General features: G+C 37.0%; 3 protein-coding genes across 3 annotated transcripts; 1 reads left to right on the forward strand and 2 right to left on the reverse strand.

Moving 5' to 3' along the window:
* Window positions 1-42: 42 nt before the first annotated feature.
* On the reverse strand, window positions 43-4,064 carry LOC119501616 (hydroxyacylglutathione hydrolase-like protein). The gene is made up of 9 exons (XM_037792086.1): window positions 3,925-4,064; window positions 3,534-3,675; window positions 2,646-2,710; window positions 2,407-2,524; window positions 2,174-2,282; window positions 1,823-1,926; window positions 1,438-1,539; window positions 1,262-1,341; window positions 43-971 (listed from the first exon to the last, which is right to left on the reverse strand). Exons 2-9 carry the CDS (start codon window positions 3,636-3,638, stop codon window positions 821-823), a joined length of 834 nt encoding a protein of 277 aa, XP_037648014.1. The 5' UTR covers window positions 3,639-3,675; window positions 3,925-4,064; the 3' UTR covers window positions 43-820.
* An 889-nt stretch (window positions 4,065-4,953) lies between these two features.
* On the reverse strand, window positions 4,954-10,464 carry LOC119502380 (hydroxyacylglutathione hydrolase, mitochondrial-like). Its single transcript, XM_037793324.1, has 9 exons — window positions 10,306-10,464; window positions 7,451-7,635; window positions 6,995-7,059; window positions 6,750-6,867; window positions 6,560-6,668; window positions 6,333-6,436; window positions 5,997-6,098; window positions 5,808-5,887; window positions 4,954-5,704 (listed from the first exon to the last, which is right to left on the reverse strand). The coding sequence occupies exons 1-9, from the start codon at window positions 10,370-10,372 to the stop codon at window positions 5,605-5,607; spliced, it is 930 nt and encodes a 309-aa protein (XP_037649252.1). The 5' UTR covers window positions 10,373-10,464; the 3' UTR covers window positions 4,954-5,604.
* Window positions 10,465-11,795: 1,331 nt separating this feature from the next.
* Window positions 11,796-13,104, forward strand: fahd1 (fumarylacetoacetate hydrolase domain containing 1). Its single transcript, XM_037793486.1, has one exon. The coding sequence runs from the start codon at window positions 11,885-11,887 to the stop codon at window positions 12,545-12,547; it is 663 nt and encodes a 220-aa protein (XP_037649414.1). The 5' UTR covers window positions 11,796-11,884; the 3' UTR covers window positions 12,548-13,104.
* The last annotated feature ends 10,498 nt before the right edge of the window (window positions 13,105-23,602 follow it).

Below are 23,602 nucleotides of genomic sequence, written 5' to 3' on the forward strand. Positions count from 1 at the left end.
GTACGTTTAAAAAAAAAAAAAAAAAAGATGTCCAACAGAATATTGATTCAGACTGATATGTTTTATTGAATAATCTTGACTCTGATGTACAATTATAAGCTCTCGCTAACTGGGGATTTACTACATTCATAGTGATGTACACTGCATTTTTTGTTTCTACACTTGTTGTACAATTTATGAGTGCAGCACATCAGACTCCTGTTCCAAAATACTGTGTATAAGGTGCAGTCTAAATTATACACAAATTTACAGTAAATCAATTGTGTCGAGTCCAACTGCAAAAGTAAGCAAGAGAGCAACTGTACAGTATATATATACAGTATGTCCAAACTGAAACTAGTAAAAAATAAAGTACAATAAACTGGCAGTCACAAGGTTACCGGACTGAAAATAAACATCAATAAAGAGAGCAAAAGTGCATATAAAGTATAAAGAAATTAAGCTCATTTTTCTCCCAAAACCAGTTATTTAAAAAAATAAATACACAACACATAAAAATGAAAACAATTTCAATGTGAATTGGTATTAGCAGACGTTGCCTGTTGGTTTGTGCATAACAGACGGGGAGACCAGCCTGTAAATTAAATTAGTTTGTAGGAATGTTTAATGAAAGCAGCTTTAAACTGGCCTCTTTGTGCAGACATTGTTTCATAATTATTAAAAGAAACACACACGGGGGTCAACCAGGTTCCCAACAGTATAAATCGGTTAAATTTAGGGTTAAAGCAACAAATGACACTCTACGGAGTCGTGTTTTGCTGCATTCAGTCATTCAAACTGTTCCTCCTCAACAGTTGATTCAGATCTCTGAAAGTGGAAGTCAGGGTCGGAGGAGCCCCCACTCCAACGCCAACATGGCGTGGGCAGGAAGTCTCTCCTTGGGCTTCTTAAATTTGTCCTTCTCCTTCCGTAGCACCCTCAGCACCTCTACGGGGTCTGTCTTCCCAGTGAACTTTTGAACTCCTTCCTCCCTACAGTAAAGGATGAGGATTAGAAATATAGATATATTAACAACTGAGACAAAGTATAACACTAAATTATGGCAGGAAACATCAAGATTTTAGAAACCACTGATTCATCTTGTAATAAGAGCTCATCAAATGAGCCTGTTTTACCAGGTACACAGAGCAATTCATCATTAAAAGCTGAAAACACTACAAGAAGCATCAAAAGAAGCGCATTACATCCAAAACAACATAAAAAGATCTGAATCCATTTTTTAAAATTGGTGACATTTTTATATATAAATATCCGAACTCACGAGAGGCGAAGAAAAGGGTTGTAGTCAAACTCCTCCATCAGGGTGGATGGCACTGTGGGTTTGTCATCATCATCTCTGGCCTGCAGACACAAAGACGGTCAGGTAACGCAGCAAAAAATATATATTTTTAATTTTTGTTGACAATAAAGAAAATAGTTTTTAGTTGTATTGCTCACCCTGGCCCAACTCAGCATCTCTTTAACCTTTTCATTCTCTGGCTCCACCAGCATGGCAAACTTCAGGTTCTTAATGGTGTACTCGTGTCCACAGAAGACCTTCTGAACAGGTGAACAGCACATGATTCCTGATTAACTCACAAATAGCAGTAGAGGTTGAGCATCTTGGTCATTCTGGGCTTTGTGCCATTTTTTTAGATGGTTTGCACTATGAGAGCAGAAAAAAGAGAGCCAGGCTGAACTCAATCCCCTCATTGTACGTGTGTTTGTTCATCACTGTGACTCAGTCGTACACCAGCTCTTATCTGAGGTCATGTCAAGCTGCTGTTAACCCCGAGAGCGCTGCACAGAACCCACAACAAATATCTCTTTTATTTCCACTCACCGTGTCTTGAGGTAGCGAGCCCAGCACCTGGGTGAGGTTGTGGTACATCTGTTCTGCCGTACCCTCAAGAAACCGCCCGCATCCGCCGATAAACAGCGTATCCCCTAACAAACACAAGAACAAAAACAAGTGGAGGCAGAGGGCAGCGGTCAGTCCCTGTCATCCCACACAGCAGCAAGAACAATGCACAATGTGCTGGTCAACAAGGATTCATATCTCTAGCCACTCAAAATTAAGTATACATAATTGATGCCACGTGATGTGACAGTGAGTGAACTGTAAGCCGTGTTCAGAAATGTACTTCTCAGGTTTCAGCTGGTTCCCCAGCTCGTTATGTTTACAGACAAAGACCTGTGAACACAGCGGGCGCGTCAGTGCACTCATCCTCCCAAACAAAGTAGCACATGTGACCAGAGGTATGGCAGGGAGTGAACAGGCACCTCACATTGATGGAGTTAAACTGCAAAACGGAGAAAGCACAATATCAACAGACAACATGGCAGAGACACAACAACAACAACAACTGTATGATTAACATGTTGAAGTCAGAAACTGGAGATGTTTTAAGGGTTACTTGTGGGCACCTTGAGTTCCTGAGCGTCGGTGACTTTATCCGTCAGACCCCCGATCCGATCATCTCCCCCGTACACCCTCAGACCAGGAACCTCCTTCAGCAGAGCCTCGTTCCCCCGAGCATGGTCCCTGATCACAGAAAACAGGTTACTGTAGTTAATTATTAGCAGTGATGAATTCGGGTGTTCTGGTATTACTGATTTACTGTAAGGCAACGCTACCCCCCCACTCGTGTACCACACAGCCTTACCAGTGATGGTGTGTGGTGAGGATAGCCGTCAGAGACAAGCCCTCTCTCTGCACGATTTCTAGCAGCTGTAATTTAAAAAAAATAAATAATCTCTCTGTTAGCAGTAATTCACACATGTACTGTACTGTAGGTAACTATTCAATCAACAAGGAAATGTTCAACAATTATTTGTAGGTTGGACAAAACAAGCAATTTGATGACATCATTTTGGTCTTTAGCAAATTGTTGAGGGTATTTTCAAAATGTTCTGACATTTAATAAAAATAAATAAATAAATAAATAAAAGAGAAAATACTAAACAGAGTAGTCAATAATCAAAATAATCTAACATTTATTTTATTATCACATACATATAATTGTTGTTTGTTGTTTATATTATACTATAGTGTATATTATGCTTACACTTTGTGTTTCATATATGTTTTTGTTTTTTAATTAATTAAAAACAATAATTTTGATAAACGACTATTTGTAGGTTGGACAAAACAAGCAATTTGATGAAATCACTTTGGGATTTAGGAAATTGTGGAGGATAATTTTCACAATTTTGAAAGTTTTATGAACTAAAAAATGAATTGCAAATTCACTCTGCAGAGTCGTCATTAATCAAAATAATCTAACATTTATTTTATTATCAGTACATATAATTATTGGTTGTTTATATTATACTATATATTAAACTATATTATACTTACAGGTTGTGTTTAATATATTTTGCTGTTATTTTAATCGCACCAATTCTTTTTGATTAATCTATTATGTTTTATTATATTGTTACTTGTGCAAACAAAGACACAAAAAATATTTTTTTTGAATGTGCATCACATGGACTGAAACAGGAGTATGTGTGTGTGTGTGTGTGTGTGTGTGTGTGCGTGTGTGTCTCACCCGATGTGGTACAGCAGGGTCCACAGCTATGGCCTGTTTGCTCTGCTCCTCTATCACCAGGTACATGTAGTTGTCCTCCAGGATGGAGATCACCTTTACCTTCATCACACCCTCCAACGCATGCGCACTACAGTGCACGACACTTCAGGAAGAGTTTCATTAGTCAACATTTAAACTGTTGTATATAAATATGCACCAGTTGTTATATTAATGCATCACACTGATACTGCTGAGCATTAAATAATTAGCTAATAAAAGCATGCTACTGTAACACTTCAGTCAGCAGGACCAACCTTATAATAATTAAATGTCATGAAACTAAACATTTTCTGCAGCTTGAACATTAATGACAAATTAAATAAGATACACACGTCAGTGAAACCAATGTTACCTCAGCTTAAATGATTCCCACGATGAGGTTGTTTAATCCTCGTCTGGCTGTGATGTTGTGATGATTATTGTTCTACATCTCTGCAGTCAGACATCCAGACATCCAGACCAGGGAGTTATCGCGACATCATCGAGCCAACATGTCACATAAATACAAGACATTTTAATCGAGCCGGAGACATTCAACGACGTTTTTCAATCTGTGATGTTTTATGTGAATAAGAATGAATGAATGTTCAAATTCATATTCTTGTAAATAATTAATATATTTATTATAAATGTAATAATAGAATATTAATTTAAATATGCATATAAACACCACAAATATATGTGTATATATCTCTATAATTATAATATACAGTATATAAATATACATAAGTCTTATTAATAGAAAACACCACAAATATATGTGTATACATCTATATATATATATTTATAATTATAATACATAAATGAAAACCTTACAATATTCATTTAAATATTCATTCTTATTCATGTAAAACACCACAACTATTTATATATATATATATACTGTATATATATATATATATATATATATATTTACACATACACACCTTGTTCTGCTCAGTATATTATATGTTAGACTTGGTTGTAGATAAAAAAAAATTATATATTATTTTTATTTAAAGAAATCTGTGATTTCCAAATTATAAAGATTTTGTGTATTCATAATGTACACATCAGATTTTTTTTTTACTCCACTGCATTTTTGACAGTTATTATAGTTACTTTGCAGACAATTATTTGTTCTATAAAACATATGATCATCATATAAAATGCGATGAAGTCATATAGATTTAATTACCCAACAGTGTATAAAGCAGTTGAAGGCCCTAAACACCCATGATGTTATTATATGATAGTAGTGACTACATGTTAATGCTCTTGTAATAATCCAATAATATAATATATATGATAACATAACAATTTCAATATGGCCATTTTGCAAAATGAGTACTTTTACTTAAAGCACTTTTTGAAAGCAAGACTTTTATTTTTACCGACTTAGAATAAATTTGTTTTATTGCTTTTTCCGAAGAACATCATGCAATATTCTTTGTAAGATTGTACTTTACATGCAAACGAGCATTCAGGGTATCTAACATGTAATGCTGACACAGCAGTAAGTAGACATTGCTTTGCTCACAGAGCGCTTTTGAATAAAGGAAGAAATAAAAAAGCACTTGTGCTGAATTTCACATAATTAACAACCAGCTTCCACGCAAATATGAAAAGAAATGCCACACGGAAGCCCTCCAAAATAAAGCGTTGATACGAATCTTTACAGACAACAAAATTATTTTATGAATTTACAGAAATTGTACACGTATTCCAACATTTTTTCTTCAAGCTGCTCCCATTTAACACTTCATGAAATTGTAGTTTGTACATTAATATATTAAATAGACTCTAAAACTCAGATTTACAAACTTATTTGTCATTTAAAGCATTGAATTAATGGCCATATATTCCTTAAAACCACGAAACCAAAGTCAACTAAAACAAGTTTATAGCCATATTAGGGCTGAATGTAGTGATGAAAAATGGGAGCGTGAATGTAGTAGATTGATTTATGGAGGCTTTGAATATGCAGATGTTTTCTGTAGTTCACTATTGACAGCTCGCAGCGTTGTAAGCAGTTAAGAAAAGTCGCTGGACATCACTCCTTGGGCACCCGGAAGCCATCTTTTTCTTTCCGGAGACTTCTCATGGTTTCAATCGAGCTCGTCTGCTTTACGTGGTCTTGCACGGACTTCTCTCTGAATTTAACATCAAAGAAACGCAATTAGCTCTAAACAAACTACACATACATCAGTAGTAAGTAAATAAAGTATAATTAGTATTAAATCATGCGCTACATACTTTACTCTCATGAAGGGGTTAAATGTGAATTCATCTGCCACCGTGGACGGGATGGTTGGTTCTCCATCACTGCATTTCTCCTACAGAAATACAAACACACGGGCGCAAAGTAGTTTTTATTTACAGTTTCAGAGGTTGATGATCTGATCGAGGCAATGATTGCTTGGCTGTGACACGTCAGTTAAATACCTTTGCCCACGCCAGCTTCTTCTGAATGACTTCGTTGTCCGGTTCCACGTGACGTGCAAATTTCAGATTGCTGACGGTGTACTCGTGACCGCAGTAAACACGCTTAAAACACAAACACACCGCGGTTAGTCAGTCTGTCATACAGGTTAAATGTACGTTATCAGAATATGACACATTTTCAACACCCAAAATGGAAAATAAGATTTTAAAAACTGCAAAAGCTAAATCTAATCTCTAAATCTTCCGTCACAAATTTGCTGTAAATTACTTTAATTTCTTTATTGTTTACGTTAATACCCTTGACACTGACATTACAGGTGGAGTGCATGTATTCACCGTTTCAGGAGGCAGGCGTCCCAGGATGTCTATCAAGGCTTTGTGCATCTGCTCTGCTGTACCCTCGAAGAATTTACCACAACCAGCCACAAACAGCGTGTCCCCTGCATAGGAAAAAAAGAGCATCCTTAGGATAGCTGACTTGTTACAAAGGTTGAATCAATACTGAATCAAGAAGTTATTGTCTCCGGTATCATCTGTAGTTCATCTAATCTAATGTTGATTACCTGTGAAAACAGCTGGCGGCTCAGTGCTGTTTTCCTTTGTCACATAGTAGCAGATGTGTCCAGTCGTGTGACACGGTGTAAACAGGCATTTGACGTTGAGTGATCCAATCTGGCAAAGAATGACAACAGTGAGCAAACATCAGTCATTAGATGTTTGGATCATAGAATAGACAGTTTGATGGTCTCTTACTTTGAAACTGTGGGAATGAGAAACTTTCTTTGTAATGGCATCGACTCGGTCGTCTCCTCCGTAGACCCTCAGTCCCGGCATTAGCTTCACCATCTTCTCATTTCCACCAGCGTGATCCCTGAGCAGAGAACATGGTCAATGGTAAAAAGAGTTTTCTCATGAATGTTCTCATGAATATAGTAAATCAGTTGTAGCCAGTGTAACATTGTGTGTAAAATAAATGATTAACTTAACTGGTAGCTTACCAGTGGTGATGAGTGGTCAGAACTGTTGTGAGTTTTACGCCATGTTTTCTGACGGCTTCAATAACCTGTTGAAAGAACAAAAAGGTCAAACTGAAATAGTGCTTCAGTGATTAGTTCAGAGTTTCTAAAATGAGGGTGCTAGTACACCTAGAGATTTTTTTTAAATATTAATTTAAAAAATATTAGTCATGCATGATTACTAAAATAATTATACTATAATACATTAGGCTGCAGTTTGCCATGTTATGATTTGAGCATATTGTTTTATACTAAATGCAGTACCTGTGAGGGTTTCTGGACAATATCTGTCATTGTTTGGTGTTGTTAATTGATTACCAATAATAAATATATACATACATTTGCATAAAGCAGCATATTTGCCCACTCCCATGTTGATAAGAGTATTAAATACTTGACAAATCTCCCTTTAAGATCCATTTTAATGAATGCACAGACCTTTATTGGCTCCACAGGGTCAACAATAGCTGCCTCTCTGGAGTCCGGATCTATCAGGAGGTACATGTAGTTGTCACTGAGAGCTGGGAGAAGTTCAACCCTCATGTTTGCTTGTTCCACCATTGAGGATTTCCTCACTGCGCTGTGAAGGAGGGCAGCTGCCTGGGCCCGGACTTCTACAGGGGCTTCAGGACAAGAAGATACAAGTCAATATTTGACAGATTGACATGAGGAAACTCTTTCTTAATCTCATTTTATTCCTGTAAAATACTCTGGTTTTATGACAGGCATCCATTCCTTAGAAATGTCTATTTAATTAGACACAAACACCAGGAAGCTGATGGCATTAAACTGTACAGTAAGCTAACAACAACAACAACAAAGTAAATTAAGTAATTATTTCACAAACTGGTCATACAGGTTCAATTACAAAGCAAAACTGTAAAAGGAACAACAACAAGACAAACTAACAGATGCCAGGGCATAAACAGCTTACAATTTACAAAGCCAGGGAAAATAAACATTTAGATAAATATTTTAAATGGAGGTGCATCAAGTTACCGTCTTAATAGCCTTTTTTGTTTTCGGAGGAGAGAATCAATTTAATGTTTAATTGTTTGGTTTCATGTTCAAATACATAAAAATTAAGGTTTAGATTTACTAAATTTGGATTTATGTATATGAAGGTATCATTTATATGAAATTTAGCTAAGAGAATAATCAGATTAATAATATAATGTTCTTTGATTTTACTGTTACCTTTATGGAATCCAAAACAAAACATTCTCTAGACATAGAATCAAATCAGGCTCAATATTATCAATAATGAATCCACAGCCTGTTGCTATGGTCACAGCTGCACTCATTGACCTAACTCAGGGGTCAGCAACCTTTACTATCAAAAGAGCCATTTTAGGCAACAAAAAAATTCTGTCTGGAGCTGCAAAACATTTGAGCATTGTGATGAAGGTAACACAGTTTATTGTCTAAGTATATAGTATATAAGTCTAATGCAGTGAGGCCCAAAGAGCAAATGTAGGAGTGAGTATTAGGGCCACATTGAGGGAAAAAACATCTGAGATTTACAGAATAAAGTCAGAATATTAGGAAAATAAAGTCATAACTTTACTAGAAAAAAAAGTGGTAATATTACGAGAATAAAGTCATAACATTACGAGAAAAAAAGTCGTAATATTACGAGAATGAAGTCATAACATTACGAGAAAAAAAGTGGTAATATTACGAGAATGAAGTCATAACATTACGAGAAAAAAAGTCGTAATATTACGAGAATGAAGTCATAACATTACGAGAAAAAAAGTCGTAATATTACGAGAATGAAGTCATAACATTACGAGAAAAAAAGTGGTAATATTACGAGAATGAAGTCATAACATTACGAGAATGAAGTCATAACATTACGAGAAAAAAAGTGGTAATATTACGAGAATGAAGTCATAACATTACGAGAAAAAAAGTGGTAATATTACGAGAATGAAGTCATAACATTACGAGAAAAAAAGTCGTAATATTGCGAGAATAAAGTCATAACTTAACAAGAAAAAAGTCGAAATATTACGAGAATAAAGTCATAACTTAACAAGAAAAAAGTCGTAATATTACGAGAATAAAGTCATAACATTACGAGAAAAAAAGTGGTAATATTACGAGAATGAAGTCATAACATTACGAGAAAAAAAGTCGTAATATTGCGAGAATAAAGTCATAACTTAACAAGAAAAAAGTCGTAATATTACGAGAATAAAGTCATAACTTAACAAGAAAAAAGTCGTAATATTGCGAGAATAAAGTCATAACTTAACAAGAAAAAAAGTCGTAATATTACGAGAATAAAGTCATAACTTAACAAGAAAAAAGTCGTTATATTACGAGAATAAAGTCATAACTTAACAAGAAAAAAGTCATAATATTACGAGAATAAAGTCATAACATTACGAGAAAAAAAGTGGTAATATTACGAGAATGAAGTCATAACATTACGATAAAAAAAGTCGTAATATTGCGAGAATAAAGTCATAACTTAACAAGAAAAAAGTCATAATATTACGAGAATAAAGTCATAACTTAACAAGAAAAAAGTCGTAATATTGCGAGAATAAAGTCATAACTTAACAAGAAAAAAAGTCGTAATATTGCGAGAATAAAATCATAACTTAACAAGAAAAAAAGTCGTAATATTACGAGAATAAAGTCATAACTTAACAAGAAAAAAGTCGTAATATTACTAGACTTCATTCTCATAATACAACTTTTTCCTCATAAACCTATGACTTTATTCTCATAATATTATGACTTTATTCTTGAAATCTCAGATTTTATTTTCCCCCTCAATGTGGCCCTAATACTCAGTGGTTCCATAACCCTACAACAATGATAAATAAAAATGAAAATGTAAACACAAAACAGTTATTCATTTCCATTTTTATAAATCCACAGGAGAGGAGCTGAAGAGCTGCGTGTTTCTGACCCCTGCTTTAAATGGACACTGTAATGTTAATGTTAAGGTGGCACTTGGCAGTATCATGTTTTGGCATCATTGGGCAAATATTCCATAATAACCTTTCAGCATATTGTAATTCAAGATCTAGACTTCTGCACCTCCTCATGGCTCTGTTTTCAGGCTTTAGAATACCTAGCTCTACCTAACCTGACTGGTAAAGAGGAGGTTATGCAATAAGGTGCAGATGTTTGCTCAGACAGAACATCTGTGATGATGTGGCCCTCCTCTCTCAACAAACAACAAATAATAAAAAGCACATGTCAGCAAACTAGCTATCGTTCATTTAACTAACATGATAAACTAGTTAATATGCTGAATAATCGAGTGGACGTACCGTATTTGAAGGCTGTAGCAGCTCCGAGCAGAGTGCAGGCACTCCCTACGAGTGACTTGAATAACATAACAGCAGCAGATTATATATTTCCTTATCGCGTTCAAGTCAACCAGAGAAGTTTAGTTCAGCTTGAGTTCCGGGTTCGTCCTCCTTTTCACCTTTCACCCGCCAGGCTCAATCAATCAAACCTGTGGGAGTCGATCAGGAGTAACCAGTTAAACTCGAATAAATGTGTTAATTTTAGTATTTTTTAATGAGGAATTCATAAAGATACACTATGATATATGTGAGGGATGTTTATATAATATTTTAGCCTGATTAACACTTTTAAATACATCGATTTAACAGGTTTGATTTGTTTTTTGAGTTTTCTGTTTGTCCCTTCAGGCTCGCCGTAGGTGAATAATCTCTCTTCTAGTGATGGGAATTTAGGCTCTTTTTAGCGATCCAGATCATTTGGCTCAGCTCACCAAGAAGAGCCGGCTCTTTCGGCTCCCAAACGGCTCTTCGTTTTTACCACTTCTGCTTTTATAATTCAGCCAAATTTAGCTTTAGCTGTTTTCACCTATGATTAGTATGTATGCACATATATCACTTAAAAGGACTATTTGTAACTTTCAGAAATGTTTGTTAACAGCGACACCTGTGGCCGTTAAGTCAACGAAAGTCGGCGTCGGGCTCGCGCTTGCTCGCTATAAATGGACATGAACGAGCATCGCTCAAAACAGTGAGGCGACACACGTCAGCTAAAACCACAATATCACTCTATATTTCAGCTGCTTGGCAGTAATGTTAGCTGACCAGACGAAGGTCTCTCCATGAATCAGTGCTGATCCTAGTGTTGGCTTTTCCTGCTTCAGCCTGCCGACCGTGGCCGGAGGGAACAGGGGAGACGCCAGAGTTTTGGTTGGAGACGATAACGTTTCTCGTTGCGGAGCCCCGTCACTTCAAAAGACATGGGAAACCTCTGTTGGTCTTGAGGAGCTGAAGCATTTATTTCTGCACAAACGTCCACTGTACATTCACAAGATATTCTCAGAGCTGCTAACTCTTCTGCAGTGTGTAGTGTGCGCGCATGCACGTGAGGTGGAGCGAGAATGAGCGTGGTGTGTGAGTGAAGGCAGGCAGAGGAGCAGAGTACAGTAGAGACTCCGCTGACCAAAGCTACGGTCTCCCCTGTGTATTCTGGCCGTGGTCGGGGGGCTGGAGCAGGAAGAGTTGACACTGTTTTGCAAGACAGGCTTCACTAGATATAACTTTATGGTTTTGGTGCTTCAGTGTAGTTTGTGTTGGAGTCTGAGTCTGAACAGCGTAGCCACACACGAGCGTGCATATGCGAGTGCGCATGGGAAACCGACCAGGTAGATTTATACATGTAAAAAGTTACAAACAGTCCCTTTAAAGAAAAACAAAAAAACAAAAAAAAACGGCTTCCTTATCGCGCACCTAAATGAGTCGGCTCTTTGAACCGGCTCGTTCGTGACCTACACACCACTACCTCAGTGAGTGTCGGTCAAAGTCTCGGTAAACCGGTGCTGACAGCTTCAGAGCGGCTCAAACCTTCCAAAACTTCTCCACAATGACAGCAAGAAACGTATCTCGCTTCTGGGAATGGGGGAGGAAGATAATCTGCGTCGGGAGGAACTACGCAGACCATGCAAAAGAGCTGAAAAACGCCATTCCCACCGAGCCCGTCCTGTTCCTGAAGCCACCTTCTGCCTATGTGACAGAAGGCTCCTCCATCCAGGTGCCCACCTACTGCAGCAACCTGCACCATGAGGTGGAGCTGGGGGTGGTGATAGGTAAAGGAGGCACTGCTATCTCTCAGTCTGCAGCTATGGAGCATGTTGCAGGATATGCATTGTGCTTGGATATGACAGCCAGAGATGTGCAGGATGAGTGCAAATCCAAAGGTCTTCCATGGACTTTAGCCAAAGCTTTCAACACCTCCTGTCCAGTCAGTGAGTTCATCCCCAAAGAGCGCATCCCAGACCCGGGCAACGTGACTCTGTGGCTGAAGGTGAACGACCAGCTGAGGCAGAAAGGCTGCACCGACCAGATGATCTTCTCCATCCCTTATCTCATCAGCTACATCAGTGAGTTCATCACCCTGGAGGAGGGAGACCTCATCCTCACTGGGACCCCTAAAGGAGTCTCTGCTGTGCAGGAGCACGATGAGCTGCAGGCTGGCATCCAGGATGTGGTCTCCATGAGCTTCAGGGTGGAGAGGCAGGACCAGTAGAGGAAAATAAAAAGACACTATAATGATGAGGAGAAATAAATCAGAGAGTTTACTAGAAGTTTGAGTCAAATTATTTTAAATATATATTTTCAATATCAGTGTGGAGCCTTATTTCTAATGCTGCCTTGTGCATTATTTGACAATAATTGATGTGTACTTGTGATCTATCTACTTCAACCAAAATAATTCATCGTCACTGTCTTTGTCTCAGATCATCAGAAGTGTTCAGTTGCATCTTTTATTCAAATCAAAGGTGCAATATTGTGTTTGTAAAAATATTATAAGTAATTTTTAATATCAGTGTGGATCAGCAGATGGCAGTGTTGTGCCATCAACACCTTATTTCTGATGCTGCCTTTGTGCTTTATTTGAAAATAATTGATTGTAATTGATCTTTTTTTTTACTGTATTATGTACTTCAACCATATGAAAGTAATTCACTGTCTTCGTCTCAGATTACAGAAGTTTTCAAAACTTTTATTCAAATAAAAGATGCAATAATATGTTGTTAAAGTATTTTTTATTACAAATAAATTCAAAATGCAAGTAGATCTTGACATACAGACAATTCAGTCAGCTCATTTTATCCACCAACCAGTTTCTCAATAGATTTTTCCAGAAACTAAATAAATCTTTATGGTAAAACCCCCCAAATACATACCATAATAGAGGACTTTATCCATAGTAGTGCCCATCCTTAATGCATCATATCCTATAAATTGATCACGTTTTGTATGTAGAATATTAAGTTAAGTGCAATATTTGTCTCTGAAATTTAGCAGACGTATTCAGAACTTTTATTCAAATCAAGACAGACAGGACCAGTAGAGGAAAATAAAAAGACACTAATGATGAGGAGAAATTAAGCAGACTCATGAAGAGAGTGTTTTACTAGAAGTTTGAGTCAAATTATTTTAAATATATAATTTTAATATCAGTGTGAATCAGCAGATGGCAGTGCTGTGCCATCAACACCTTATTTCTGATGCTGCCTTGTGCACTATATGACAATAATTGATTGATCTCATGGGTGTACTTTTTTTTTACTGTATTATCTACTTCAACCATATGAAAATAATTCATCCAGAACTTTTATTCAAATTGAAGATGCAATAATTTGTTGTAAAAGTATTTTTTATTACAAATAAATTAAAAATGTAAGTAGATCTTGACTGCTCAGGCATTTAATTTTCTGGATTACCCAGACATACAGACATTTCAGTCAGCTCATTTTCCAGAAACTAAACATATCTTTATGGTGAAACAAACCCAAATACATACCATATAGATAATAGAGGATTTTATCCATAGTAGTGCCCATCTTTAATGCATCATATCCTATAAATTTATCACGTTTTATATGTAGAATATTAAGTAAGTACAATATTTGTCTCTGAAATTTAGTAGACGTATTCAGAACTTTTATTGAAATCAAAGATACAATAATATGTTTGTAAAAATATTTTAATATTTTGAGTAAAGTTCCTACAAAATAAAATATAAGTAGAAGTATGAATGTATTAGTAAAGAGGTAAAATTAGTGATTATTGGAGATAGAATGGCTAATGTTAGTTATTATTATTATTATTATTATTATTATTATTATTATTATTATTATTATTATGCAGTAAAGTGCAACTAGCATTTTGAAGTAGCTGGTCAAGGTGGAGTTAATTGTAGCTACTTTATATGTTGTATATACTGAGTTAAACACTGTAGTGGAAGACGCACTCAGATATTTTACTAAGTAAAAGTACCACTACAACAGTGTAGAAATACATACAAAATTTGATTAGAGTAGAAAGGTATTAGCAGCAAAATGTGCTTAAAGTTAAAGTAAAAGTACTCATTATGCAGAATATTAAGCATATTCTAATTATTGATGCTTTAATCCAATTAATCACTTTATTCAAATTAAGGATTGTGTTGATTTTTTTTAGGGTGATGTTGTTATAAAATATGACGACAGACATTCAAAAAAGACACGCACGCAGCTTCCATTCACATGATGGGTACTGAATGAAGTACTCTATTGGTATCGGTATCACTTTAAGAGCACTGGTATTGGTACTGACATCATCGGTTTTTTTAAACAACACCCAACTCTACTGGTCATAAACTCAGAAAAAGTGTAGCAGTTGCATTTAAAGGATGAATATGACTCATCCTTAAGGTTTAGCATTAAATCCTTTTCACATTGAGCCAAAGTCTTTAAAGTGAAAAAGAGATGTCAGACTGAACACTTACACCAAATCCAGACGATAGAAAGACAATATATCTGTCTCTATGTTTGTGTGAAATACAATACATCCTGTATTAATATTGGTCAAAACAAATAAAAAGGCAAAAAAACCCACTAAATTACAGTGTCCATTAAACTCCAAAATCTTCCTTTCTCATGGGAACAGTAATTTGTTTAGCTTTTGGCTGGCATGCAGCGTCCACGGATGTGAGCCCACAATTTAATGCATGCCATCAATTCCTCCCGTTGTGGATTTGTTTGCATGAGTGAAAATCGACCAATGTGGATTGAGTTACTGGCCACTGTGACTACTCGAGATTAGGCGTGATGAGGGATGTGTATGTTGTGCGGTGGCTCTTATTTGGGAATAATGGGCACATGGCAGACTCATCAGAAACACCCTGAGGGAGGGAGGGATGAACCACTGTGAAGGTAAAGGAGGGGGGTTGATTTCCACAGATAAAAAGTAGGATTAAAGTGTGAGGAGCCACAAAGGAAGACGTTCATACTGAAGACTCCACACATTTTTCCACCCGTACCGCAGTCTCCTTCGATTCAGGGAAGAAATGCTCGGGGATTTCTCTGTGGTTTAGGCCTCACGGCGTCTTGTTAAATTGTGACTCCAGCTTTAATTGATGAGAGAGTAATTTGGGTTAGAGAGATTTTTCAAATGGTCATGGTAGCTCAACTCAAATTGGGGAAATTTCTTTTTTAGCGATATGGGATTAAGAACTTTTACAATGGGATTTTTATAACATTGTTTTTCTGGACACGTTTCAGTGCATATACTTTCTAGCCAACAAAAGCCACCAGCTCCAGTCTGCTTATTGGGCCTTGATTGGATGACTTGAACAATCAAAGTTTATAGAGAAGCTTGCACTGTTGCCAAATGGATGGAAATATTTCACACTATGTAATGAAACTGCATTCTTAAACTAGAATGGCACTCGGAGAGCGCAGACATCCCCCCCCCCCCCCCTCCGTTCAGCTTCCACCATCATCCATGTGTATTTTTGTTTATGTTGAGATTAGATGTACGTAGCGGAGCATCGTAAAACACTTCATTCAAACTGGACAGAAACAAAATAAAACTCACCTAAACCGTTTCCAACAATCGCCAACTGTGGACGATTGGACATTTAATGTTCTGGCTGATCGGACCGAGATCTAATGGATTGTTCATTGTGCCACTCTCCAACCCTCCAAAACATTTCATTAAAAATCCATCACGTACTTTTGGAGTATCCTGCAAACGGACAAACAAACAACAAACATACAAACAAACCAACAAACCAACGCTGGTGAAAATATAACCTCCTTCCTAGGCCTTCGGCCTTGGCGGAGGTATTAAAAAACTCTTCTGGTAATGTACGCACATCTGTATGGAAGACGACGCAATGGTTAAATCAAATGCTGCGTTTTGCTGTTAATGCTGCATTTTACATTACCCACTTTGCCTTCCACCTGCGTCTTCAAACGAAATGTTAACACACTACGTGCAGTCAATCACTCTGAATGAAAAGAGGCTCGCACCTGGCCTTCACGCATGGTTTCTTTTCATTTGCCAAAGACCCCGTTCATTATTCTATGAAAATGAATTACAGCCTTTAAAGTTTGGCTTATAAAAAAAAATAAAAATCACAAATTGGTTCTTGATTGGCTCCATGGTGTTATTAATTAATCCCCAAGCCACCCACTTGTTCATTCAGTATGAGACTGATTCATTAAACACACTGTGATTGTTTACAAGCGGAAGAACCAGTCAAGAACGTGTCAATGATTTGTAAAATGCGGGGTAAAGACAAGGTGGATTCACTGTAAGCGATGGGTTGACATCAAGTAGCCTACTGTATGTAAACTAACACACATAGAGTACAGACACACACCCTTCTGCTTTTTCTTCCAAAAATGAAATAAAATCAATTTCCTGGCCATGTGAGTTTGTGTCTGTTGATGCAATATGTCATATGCGTCCTGTCTGACTCAGTCCTTCTGATGGTGGTGTGTGTGTTGGTGGTTTATTTCTAAGAATGGCCTCACCACACCGTTGTCGTAGCACGCAAAGCGAGGCATCACGAATGGTCCTTTTCTGAACACACACACACACACACACACACACACGCACGCACACACACACACACACACACACACACACACACACACACACACACACACACACATTGCCAAGTTGTAAATCCTTCTCACATGTTGGACCTTTTCTTGTCTTATATTTAATCTCAAGAGCTGGTGCTTTAATCTGCCAAAAAAAAAGGACTTTCAGGGATTTTCAGATGTCTTCCAATCATCTAAGGATGTTGTTGCTGTTGTATGCCGTTGTGTGTTTCTCCTTACATGTTTCTTCATATAAAGACTAACTTAAAGAGGACCTATAATGCTTTTGTGCTTTTCCCCTTTCCTTTAGTCTGTTATAGAGTTTTTTTGTGCATGTAAAAGGTCTGCAAAGTTACAAAATCCACGCCAAAGGGAGTTACTCTCCCCCACAGAAACACTGCTCCTGAACTGCCTGAAATGCCTCGCTCGAAGACCCGCCTTTTCTTCTGTAACGTGGTGATGTCACCAAGTAACATATTTGCATAATGGCCCTCAACAAACTAGTTCGAGCAGAGCTGGAGTGGAGTCCAGAGAGTTTGGTTTGGTTGACCAATCACAATAGTGGTCCAGCTGACCAATCAGAGCAGACTGGGCAGGAGCTCAATCAGAACGTTTCAGGTTGAAAAGAGGTGCTGCAGCACAGCCGGTATGAGAAAAAGAAAGCGTTTTTTGAACATTAAAGCATGTAAACATGTTCTAGTAGGAATCCAAAATACAAATATTCACCTGAAAATGAGCATAATGGGTCCTCTTTAACTGGAATTTACTGTATAAAAAAAGGAAAAAGCAACAAAATTGAGCTTCGCTTCTGGGTACATGTTCAAGCCCGTATTCATGTTCAAGTTGTTTTCCGTGTGAACCTGAGAGATTTGACCCGGTGACCTCCAGAAGGATGGATACCTCTGCTCTGAACCTACTGATGAACTGATGGCTACTAACACATGTTTTAACATGACTGTAGCACTCAGTAAAATAAAACATATGTTTAGTAAACTGAAACTAAATGAAACGTTACCTCCGACACGTTTGTGAATTTGCAGTAACGTGAGCCACAGTGCAAAACCGTGGTGCCACCAGCCGCCGTCTGACTTCCGTTGCTCCTAAAGTAGTGTTATTATGGTAAGGATGGCCTCAGCGAGGCGAACGGCGTTACCACGGTTTGGCACTCGACGGCTCACGTTACCGCAGTCTTGGAAGGGGAGGAGTGAGCGGAGGGGTGCTAGGGTTGGTTGCAATCTGCAAGCACGCCACTAGATGTCGCCAAACCCTACACACTGTCCCTTTAAGATTTATCATCTGGGAACCATGAATGTCTGTTCCAAATGTGCCAATCTATGCAATAGTTGTTGAGATATTTCAGTGTAAATATCTCAATGTAAATATGTATCTTCAAGCCACTTAGTATTAGATGCGATGGGGTAGAAAATCAACTTTGTTTACAAGATAATCCCCTCAGATCTCTGCCGTTTGGCTCCATGTCACAGGTGACATCATGGTTGGTGTTCGTTAGATCGGAAGACTGTGGCCTCCACGTAATCCCCTTATTCTTGAAAGCGTCAAATATATACCTCCTCAGACTCCCGCTCGATGACAACATACCGCTTCATGTGGTGAACTCTAAACCAGAGCTGAGCTCGAGCTTTGAAGCCATTGTTGAAACCTGTGAGGCTGTAATACCTTCAGTCACACGGGGACAATGAACGGTATGATTCATATCTCATAAAAGACGACACCTGTGCAGCGCACTGCTCTAACCCTGCTCTAAAAAAAAGCAGGGCCACGACTACATTTCCCAGATCCCAGATCTAATTGAATCTGTCATAACTGCTCTGATGATGGACACGTATAACCCCCGAGTCCCCCCGAGGGCCGGTGCTCCTGTGAGTCTTGGAGATAACGCGCCCTACAGGTGTGGGAAGGTGATGTACACAGAGTCGGGTTTCAGCAGACCGGCCTGCATGGGACAGGTTGATGGGGGCTCTGATTGATCCTGAAAACAGAGAGGCCTGTGGGAGAATTGTAATTGAACCTGGAACAGATGTTAAACAGTCCAGGAAGAATGTGGTTATGATGAAGGTACACAGCCTGAAAGTCAAAATTACACCGGACGGACACAAACACCACAGATTTATTAAATGGTATTATTTTTTGGGTGTGTTAGACTGTTGAAGGCTAACCAGACAACATCCACTGACGGGGCCAACGGGGTTCACTGTGCAGTTACAAAAATGCATCAAAACGTGGTCCATCAAACTTTCTGCAGAAAACACATCTCAGCTAATCCAACAAGCAGCACAATGTGTTCCAAATTTGCCAATAACCGCACGTAGCCGGTGCCAAAACCTCAGTCCTCTAAACTCCCTCACTAACACGACTATTTTCTCTCCTTGAACTCATCTGGGATAAACTCTACTTCACATTTAAGCTTCTGAAGGGAACAACACATGAATGCTTAATGTGACTGGAGGGAATATCCTGGATATCCTTATCATAAGCACACATGCTAGCAGAAATATAGTCATGCATATAAGTTCAAAATGCTATAGATGTTGTTTCTTTACACTGTTGTTATTAGACTAATGATCACAATATTTTTTACTCTACCTATATCAGTGTTATCACGACAATTTGGGAATGACTGATGAGGTTATATTAGGGCAAGAATCTGACGATGCGATATGTATCATGATATCATGAAAAGGGCAAGAGCCGGCCCTGAGTCAGTCTTTTTTTTATTAAATTAACTATCTTTAAAGAATATAACTCATCAGTTTCATTTGATTACTGCTCGACCGCCCCCATTAATACTTTGACCGCAGTAAAAATGCTGTTTTTGAAATGCTAAACACCAAAAAATAAAGACTGAAGCAGAATATTTTGTTAGATTAAAACATGTTTTGAATTTTAGAAATGATTACATCTATCTTTTTTCAACGGATTTTGACTTTTTGGACTTTACAACACTCTGGAGTTATTGGAAATGTTTGGATCACACAAGTCTGGAACAATCCTACGCAGCCGCCGTTCGTAAGATACACTCTGTGTCAGGCTCACTGGGGCATGCTTCGAACTCATGGTGTAATTGGTACCGGAGCGAAATTGGAGCGGGAGATAAGAAAACGCTCCGTCTTTTTAAAAAAATCCCCTCTGCGCTTCATCCAAACTCCTTCCGTTCACGCTCACAGTGTCATCTTTGTCAAGATCTGGGAACAAAATAGATTGCAGGTATCATTTGAATGGAGAAGTTTCGATACTACTTGGTTTTGGGTTATTTTGGTCGATACCTTAAAGGTATCGAGTACCGATACCCAATCCTAATGACTAGTCCAAAATGTAAAAAAAAATCATACAGTATATCATTCAATTTGAGGCTCATGTATTGATGCATTATTAAGCTAAACAATTTATATTTATTTATTACAGTACATTAGCTGCAGAGAAACCACTAAATTACTGTTATATTCTAAAGTCTCCAATATTACACTAAACTTAAGATGAATCCTCAAATAAATGTATAATATAAATGTAAAGGACATTCAGACAGCTGCAGTGAGAATGTCTGGACCTGTGACACCATCGTACTCTATTGAATCAAATCAAATCATGAATTGCCGTACACCTAAAATATTGATGACAGAGTCATAAAACATGACTAAGTGCTGGTGGTGTCTACAGATTCTTGTGGGAGCCACAAGTGGCTGTTCGTGAGCTCATACAGAGCAGTATATGTGCAAAGAGGGAATACTGCGAGGCTTGTTTGCTTAGATCACAGAGTTGGATGAAGTTATGGTTCATTACATAAGCAGTAGCTCATTTTTGATGAACACCGACGCACACCTTCTCGTCTCGCTTCTCAGTTTCAGGGAACGTATTCTCAATCATTCCTCCATTTTTTCTTGCTCTTTTTCTTCCTTCACCTCAATTGAATTTCTCACATCATTACCAGTGTTTAGTGACAACCGTAGATTACGCCGAATGTCCCGCTGATTTAATGAAACTTAACGACTGGGCTAGTCCCGCGAACACCGATGCTAACGTCTTTCGCAGATGGCAGAATGGGAAATCAGTTATCTTTTAATGCCTGCTGCCGGGCTGGCACGGCGTAAAAGCTCTATGGCTGGTAATGCAGAGTAATAAAAGTTGGCACAGATGAAGTGAGGCAAGCACATTTAAATTTTAGCGAGGCCCACTAAAAACTAATGCCAGACATATAAAACAGAGGGGGAATGTGACAGAAATACTGACTGGAATTAGAGGAGGCAAGATGTATGGAAAGAGCCAAAGAGAAATGGGCGTGTGTTCATGCAAACTCGCACGAATACACGCACTAGCACGCTAATGCAAGCAGCCATTTCCACAAACAAAGCTCAGTGTTAATTTTGATTGAATATTTTTTTGGTTTAATCATTGAATTGGTCAGGCACATTATGCATTGTAAAAAAAAACAAAAAAACATCAGATCTTGTCAAATGGTGGGTTTCCTTTTTTTGGTCGTTCCACCAGAGCAGATGTTTTTTTTTTTTTTCCTTCCATTCAGGATACTAGTGTACGATGAAAGAGACAAGCTCTGCTGCTGCTAATTCTGAGCCCAAAGAGAGGAAAGGAGGGGGGCTTTTCTGAGCAAGCTGACATTTTTCATAATTAAAGGCCACAGCAGCACGCAGGCCGGCTCAGACGGTACATGTGGTCTCGCTGTGTGGAAGTGGCGAGAGGGAAAAAGCAATGTGAGAGAGGAAGAGAGAGTTAAAGTTTGAGGGCATAAATAAAGTGTGGGGGGGGGGGGGGGGGGGGGGGGGGGGGGGGGGGGGGGGGGGGGGGGGGGGGGGGGGGGGGGGGGGGGGAGAACGGCACGACAAGGACAGAAAGAGAGAGGAGACGTTTTGGTCGTGGCAGCACTAACAGGGTTACCATCATGGTTACCATCATGGTTACCATGGAAGAACTGACCATTCACTATGCCTGCCTCCCTTAGTTACTGTTGCTATGCCAGCTTTCCCTTATGCCCTGATGCCACAACTAGCTGTAGTTGTAGCTGTTGATAACAGATTAAGATGGCATCAGCTCCTTGAGTTGAAAGTAACACCTTTTTAATGATCACAGCTGATTCAAGTATTTTTTCCGTGGGGTTTCTTGTCAAGAATCTTTTTCGCATTTTTTTTTGTCAAGTATTTTTTTTTAACAAGTATTTTTTTGTCAAATAATTTTTTCGTATTTTTTTGTCAACTATTTTTTTCATACTTTTTTTGGTCAACTATTTTTTTCATACTGTTTTTTTTTGTCAAGTTATTTTTTTAGTCAAATATTGTTTTATTTTTTTTAGTCAGGTTTTTTTTTTTTTATTTTTTTCGTATTTATTTTTTTGGTCAATTCATTTTTCATATTTTTTTTCTGTCAAGCCTTTTTTAGGTTTTTTTTGTCAAGAATATTTTTTTCGTATTTATTTTTTGGTCAAGTAATTTTTCAGTTTGTTTTTTTTCTGTCAAGTATTTTTTCATACTTTTTTTGTCAAGTTATTTTTTAGTCAAGTATTTTTTTCGTACTTTTCTTTTTGTCAAGTTATTTTTCCGTGGGGTTTCTTGTTAAGAATTTTTTTTTTTTTTTTTTTTTTGTCAAGAATTTTTTTTGTCAAATATTTTTTTCATACTTTTTTTTCGTATTTTTTTTCATACTGTTTTTTTTTGTCAACTTATTTTTTAGTCAAATATTGTTTTAGTTTTTTAGTGAGGTTTTTTTTTTTTTTTTTTTTTTCGTATTTATTTTTTGGTCAAGTAACTTTTAATTTTTTTTTCTGTCAAGCCTTTTTTAGGGTTTTTTTGTCAAAAATATTTTTTTCGTATTTATTTTTTTGTCAAGTAATTTTTAATTTTTTTTTCTGTCAAGTATTTATTTCATACTTTTTTTGTCAAGTTATTTTTTAGTCAAGTATTTTTTTCGGATTTTTTTTTTGTCAAGTATTTTTTTCGTACTTTTCTTTTGTCAACTTATTTTTCCGTAGGGTTTCTTGTTAAGAATTTTTTTTTTTTTTTTTTTTTGTCAAGAATTTTTTTGTCAAATATGTTTTGTATACTTTTTTTTTCGTATTTTTTTCATACTGTTTTTTTTTGTCAAGTATTTTTTTAGTGAGGTTTTTTTTTTTTTTTCGTATTTATTTTTTGGTCAAGTAATTTTCATTTTTTTTTCTGTCAAGTATTTTTTTCATACTTTTTTTGTCAAGTTTTTTTTTAGTCAAGAATTTTTTTGTCAAATATTTTTTCCATACTGTTTTTTTTGTCAAGTTATTTTTTTAGTCAAATATTGTTTTAGTTTTTTTAGTGAGGTTTTTTTTTTTTTTTTTTTCGTATTTATTTTTTGGTCAAGTAATTTTTCTTTTTTTTTCCTGTCAAGTATTTATTTCATACTTTTTTTGTCAAGTTATTTTTTAGTCAAGTATTTTTTTTCGGACTTTTTTTTGTCAAGAATTTTTTTGTCAAATATTTTTTTTATACTTTTTTTCGTATTTTTTTCATACTGTTTTTTTTGTCAAGTTATTTTTTTAGTCAAATATTGTTTTAGTTTTTTTAGTGAGGTTTTTTTTTTTTTTTTTTTTTTTTTCGTATTTATTTTTTGGTCAAGTAATTTTTCTTTTTTTTTTTCTGTCAAGCCTTTTTTAGGGTTTTTTTGTCAAAAATATTTTTTTCGTATTTATTTTTTAGTCAAGTAAT

The sequence above is a fragment of the Sebastes umbrosus genome, chromosome 14 (assembly GCF_015220745.1).
Source record: "Sebastes umbrosus isolate fSebUmb1 chromosome 14, fSebUmb1.pri, whole genome shotgun sequence".
NCBI lineage: Eukaryota > Metazoa > Chordata > Actinopteri > Perciformes > Sebastidae > Sebastes > Sebastes umbrosus.